Source organism: Penaeus monodon, chromosome 35, assembly GCF_015228065.2.
Source record: "Penaeus monodon isolate SGIC_2016 chromosome 35, NSTDA_Pmon_1, whole genome shotgun sequence".
Classification (NCBI taxonomy): domain Eukaryota; kingdom Metazoa; phylum Arthropoda; class Malacostraca; order Decapoda; family Penaeidae; genus Penaeus; species Penaeus monodon.
Window position 1 is genome coordinate 23,401,473 of NC_051420.1, and position 5,821 is coordinate 23,407,293.

At 34.3% G+C, this 5,821-nt stretch overlaps 1 protein-coding gene across 1 annotated transcript; it reads left to right on the forward strand.

The window, feature by feature from the left end:
- Window positions 1–324: 324 nt before the first annotated feature.
- On the forward strand, window positions 325–3,290 carry LOC119595121 (protein adenylyltransferase SelO-like; the record flags this gene model as incomplete). The annotated part of the gene is given in 3 exon segments (XM_037944276.1): window positions 325–455; window positions 1,528–1,657; window positions 1,830–3,290. Coding segments are annotated over 3 exon segments (1,213 nt in total), but the record flags the coding sequence as incomplete, so codon positions are not given.
- Between the last annotated feature and the right edge of the window lie 2,531 nt (window positions 3,291–5,821).

The window sequence follows — 5,821 nt, forward strand, 5'->3', positions numbered from 1 at the left end:
TTATATATATATATATATATTATATTAGATATATATAAAATATATATATATATATATTATTATATATATATATATTATATATAATTTTATATATATATATATATATATATATATATATATATATATAATGTGCATATGTGTATATATATGTATATATATACATATACATATATGTATATATTTACATATATATATCTGTAAATATGTTAGATAAGAATACTTTCCTTGAATGTTACTTCAGTGATCCCTTAAAAAAATTGATGGTGATTTTACTTTGGGTAATCCATAGCCCTTTTCTAGGACTATGAACTGTATATATTCCAGAAAAGGCTCATGGTGGGAGCTGCAATTGAAGGGCTCCGGGAAGACCCCATACTCTCGTGCTGGAGATGGAAGAGCAGTAATACGCTCAAGTGTTCGAGAGTTCCTTGCTGCTGAAGCTATGGCTGCTCTGGGTAAGTTAGGTATGATTTAATTGTATGGGAGACATCATTAATAGCTTAATATTACTTGAGATGTTCTGAGCAAGTGATTCTTAAATGATAGTCTTTTACACAGTAGCAAGGTAATTGATCCTGCTGATGGTAATTGTAGGTGTAACGTTAATGTCTTCCTGAAAGCCATTTTGATTGTTAATCTCAATAGGGAAAGTAAAAAAAAATAAAAGAAATAATAAAAGGTATAAATAAATGTTGAACTTATTTTTCAAGACAGCTGTCATTACTCCATTTCCTTTCAATAAACATAGACAAATATATACACACATACACTATAAGTGTGAAATGGATTAATAGATAACATGCATTTTACTCACTGGAAAATAATGAATGTTGTGGAAAAATGTGCAATCTTTTATTTGGGCGGCTCACCATTCTTTTACACATTTGTCTTTCCACGGTTCAGTGTTAGTAAACCAAAAATAGACAACAGTCTTACAATAGGGAGATGAGACTCTGGTAACCTTTTAAAATTTATCCAAAACAATAATCTATAACAAAAGAATAATGATATAATTTTTTTTTTTTTTGATCCTGTTATTGAGCAGAATATGATTAAACTATTAGCATGAAATTTTCACATGAACAAGTCACCTTTGCTGGGATATTGTGTAGTCAGTAGCTAGCATAGTATTTTTAACAGATGCATAAGAAGTTGATTTTGATGTTTCAAAAGGTGATCAATAGCCATGATAAAAATGGGCAAGTAATTAACTTACAAACTATCATAGAGAAAACATTTTATTTGTGTAGGACAGTCAGGATAGAGTTGAATTGTGCAGAAAAAAAGGAAAATCCCAAAGAAATTGATGTCCATGCATGTCAACCTTTGACATTTGGCAAATGAATATATATTACAGGGTAATAATGAACTAATGAATATCATAGTAGCATATACAATTATGATTATATAAGTATTAAGTCAGATTGTTTTAACACATGCATATGGGTCTCAGCTGTGGTATTAGACTTTGATGTAAGTATAAATTCTAATTACTGAGAACCTCAAAACTTAATGTAACTTTATCAGGTTTCAGAACATCAAGAAGTGCATCAATTGTGGTGGGAGAAGAGTTAGCCCTAAGAGATCAGTTTTATAATGGGAATCTGAAGATGGAGAAGATGGCTGTAGTGCTTCGTCTTGCTCCTACTTGGTTCAGGTAAGATTTTGAAAGATTTATTAACTTTTCTTGAAGAAAATTATTGAAATATTTTCTTGAATATCCTGTGAAAGAAATCAGAGTGCCAGATGTCTCATTTTTTACGTGTTTATCTTTTATTTTTTATTGTGCCTTGAATGTTGCTGACCTAGATTTTTCTTCTCTGTTTCAGATTTGGTTCTTTAGAAATACTTGCCAGAAGGAATGAAACAGAGATACTTCAGTTATTAGTGGACCACATAATTGAGAAACACTTTAGAAGTATAGCAGTTACAGATCCTGATAGATATCTAAGCCTTTTCTCAAAGATTGTTGAAGAAACCGCAGAGATGATTGCACAGTGGCAGAGTGTTGGTTTCACTCACGGGGTTATGAATACGGATAATATGAGTGTTGCATCAGTCACTATAGATTATGGACCTTTTGGATTTCTGGACACTTATGATCCTGATTTTATACCAAATTCATCTGATGATGAGGGTATGTACAGCTACAAAAACCAACCAAAAGTAGGATATTACAATCTGCACAGACTCGCTGATGCTCTTCGGCCACTGCTGTCACCAAGTCAAGTACAACAGATAAAGCATATCCTCCCTGGTTTTCATGTGCATTTTCAAACTGCTTATCTTCAGTTGTTTGCAAGGAAATTAGGGCTACAGAATTCCAAAACAGAAGATGAAATACTGGTTCAAAATTTGCTGGATATAATGAAGGACAGTAAGGCAGATTTTACCATGACCTTTTGGGAATTTGGAAACCTGTCATTGGAAGAAATAGAGGCCAACAATGTGCCCAGGAACTTTTGGAGCTTGCCAAAGATTTTGAATCATTACAAATTTGATTCATTCCTGAGTCAGTATAAGTTGCGCTTACAAGAAGAAAATTCAAGTGAGGAGACAAGGCAGTCCATCATGGCAAGTGCTAATCCAAGGTATATCCTAAGAAACTGGATAGCTCAGCAAGTCATAGAAAAAGTTGAACAGGGAAGTTATAGTGAGTTGGACCAAGTGTTGAATATTTTAAACAGTCCCTTTTCTATTCAACCAATTGCTGAAAAGAAAGGCTTGGCCAGTTCTCCTCCCAAGTGGTCAAAAACATTAAGAGTCAGCTGTTCAAGCTGAAGTTGAATCATCTTGTGCACTAGCATATACCTCATGGAGAGAAATGTATAGTACAATTAGCACTATGCACATTGTTTATTTTTGTTTTGATTTCACTGAAATTAGAATAGATATGTAAAATATCTGAACATCTGTGGTCTAAGTGTGAAGTATGTGTGTGCTTTTGTATGGATATATATGTATGTGACTTGGACACTGACATGGACACACACACACGCACACGCACACACACACACACACTTGCACATGCACACTCTCACACACGCACACAGGCATACAGGGAGGGAACAAGGTGAGCATACCTCATTTATATATTTATATATTATAAGGCTGTTAGATGAATTATATTGTTGTTCACACTGTTATAACTGTATTTTGGTATCATTGTGTATTTTGACATATTTGAAAATACCATTTTGATTACTCATTAAACCCTCTTAGGTCATTTTTGTAATTATTGATTGGATACACTTATGAGGTGAACAAAATATATAGAAAGAAAAGCAAAATGTCTTTTAAACACCTGCAATGGCTCATTATGGTGACTGATTGTGAAGAAAGATACTGTTTCGTAATATCACTAATAACAAGACTGTTTATATATTCATTAACTTAGAAGAACTATTCCTCCACACAACTGAAGCAATGTTATAGAAAAGCCATTGTTTACCAGTCAGTGGATCCTCAGAAAGAGTCAAGAGTCCAATTGTCTTTATTGAATATAAATATGGAGAGAAATTTATCTATCCACTTTAACATCTTTGGAAATACTTTAGGCATAAAGTGGATTTTATTTATTAGTCTACATCAAGTAACTCTCTGAGATGGTGGAGTTGAGGCTAGAGAAGGGAGGGAGAGGGAAACAAAGCATCTCAGTGAAATATGTTTTTTTTTATTATAATTTTATGCAATGGAACAGTATGGAAGAGTACAGTATCTTCTGAAAGAAATTATTAGACATGTTAGTTACTATTATGGATTGCTCGTGAACAACACAGCAGCAACTGGCAAGAAAAATGAAGTTTAAATACCACTTATATGTGATATTAGGGATATGTCAGTGCAGCTTTTCCTGCTAAGATTGCTAATTATGTTTAAAATCTCACACAGAGGAAGATTTCACATATACAATCACAAACACGATTATGACAGAATGTGTTTACAAGTCACTGCCATTGCAACCATGGCTTATCACTGTTCATCATGCTGCAGTTTTCTTATTTTCTTATTCTGTTCACAAATAGAAGGAATCAGTATCCCCAGTAATCACCTAAGAAAAAACGGATCGTTATATTAGTAGAAAACGTTCTACAGTATTTCGCTTGGGAGACTCAATCATTTTAATTTTTGCAATACCAGGATTATATTACTAAATATTATAAAGGGAAATATGTGTGTGTGTGTGTGTGTGTGTGTGTGTGTGTGTGTGTGTGGTGTGTGTGTGTGTGTGTGTGTGTGTGTGTGTGGTGTGTGTGTGTGTGTGTGTGTGTGTGTGTATATATATATATATATATATATATATATATATATATATATATATATATATATATATATATATATTATATTATAAAATTTTTTTTTTTTCATTCTTAAATAAATATTGTTGGCAATGATAATAAGGGAAACGCCGTGTATCTTGTTCCGGCACCGGATCCTATAACATCTCGCTATTCATCCGGCAATCAATTTTTTCCACAGAAAACGCCCTTTGGGCATTTAGGGGGTGGAGGTTTTTGAAGTTGGAAGTTATAGAATGTTATGAAAACATTTTTTTTAAATAGGCCAAAGTTGTTGCTTTGTAAGCTTATGTTTTAAAACATTTATTCATGGACGTTATGAAGAGGGGGGTCTCAACCAAAGGACGTTATCCTTGATAAAATCGATTTATGAGTCTTCCCTGAATGGCTCAGGATTATAACAAATGTTTCAAGAAAAAGCTAAAGTGAAAATGCAGCATTGACCCTGGGCTTTGGAATAGTATTGCCGGGAAAAAAGCCCGTCAACACAGGCGGAAAATGCCGGAAAAAATATCCAAGCAGACACTAGATCCGGCAATAAATCTTGCGTGAAATGGTTAAGACAGTTATTACATTTGCGCAAGTGCGAGAGTATGCTTGTTTAATCTTTAACATAAAATTGTGCGAAAGTACTTTCTTGAAATCTAATTAGACTATCTTGTAACGCAGCAAAACTTTCAAATTCGTTTCCAACTCTAAAACGATCCATCCCCGATAAATTTCCCCCACGAACTGCTGCTAAAATTCAGAAAGGCGCCGAAGTCGATAATGCGCGTGCGTGCCGATGAAGAGCCGAGATGTTATTGGATCCTGGTGCCGGAACGATATCCACGGCGCGATAAGGAAATTTGTATCTAAAGCTAAAGGAAACATTTCAACAATCATCTTTCACTTTAATGGGTGTATTCTGTTCACTTTCTTCATCTTCAACGTCACTACTTATTTGGAATTATAATCATTGAGGGAAAGAGAGAGAAAATAAAAAGTTTAGAATTTTTTAAAATTCAATGCGTGTAAAATTGATACTTCTAAAAACATCCTTTCTATAGTAATATATATATATATATATATATATATATATATATATATATATATATATATATATATATATATATATATATATATTATTATTGCTACGCCAGTGGGCCTTTGACCTGGGCATGTGTTAACATGAAAAGGATGACCTGAGCAAACATGACACAACTGGCTGTGAGCGGAGGAGCCGAGGAACAAGCCAGGAGAGACGGAGTTGGGTGCTGCTCCGGTGAAGACCTCGTGTGTGTCCTTGTGACCTGATAAACTTTGTGTTGCCCTGTTATAAGCTGTATTGTGCAGTGTGACATGCTGGTTTCCCCCTGTATTGTGCCTATAGATAGTGTACGGGTAAATAACTTGTGTAAATAAAGGAAAGACTTCATTTTGTGTTTATTCGGCCTGCCTCCCAGGTGAGTTTCCTGTGTGTCTGGGACTTGGTGCTCGTGCCTCTTGAGTTGTTCAGGTTCACGACCCTGGATACCACCGTC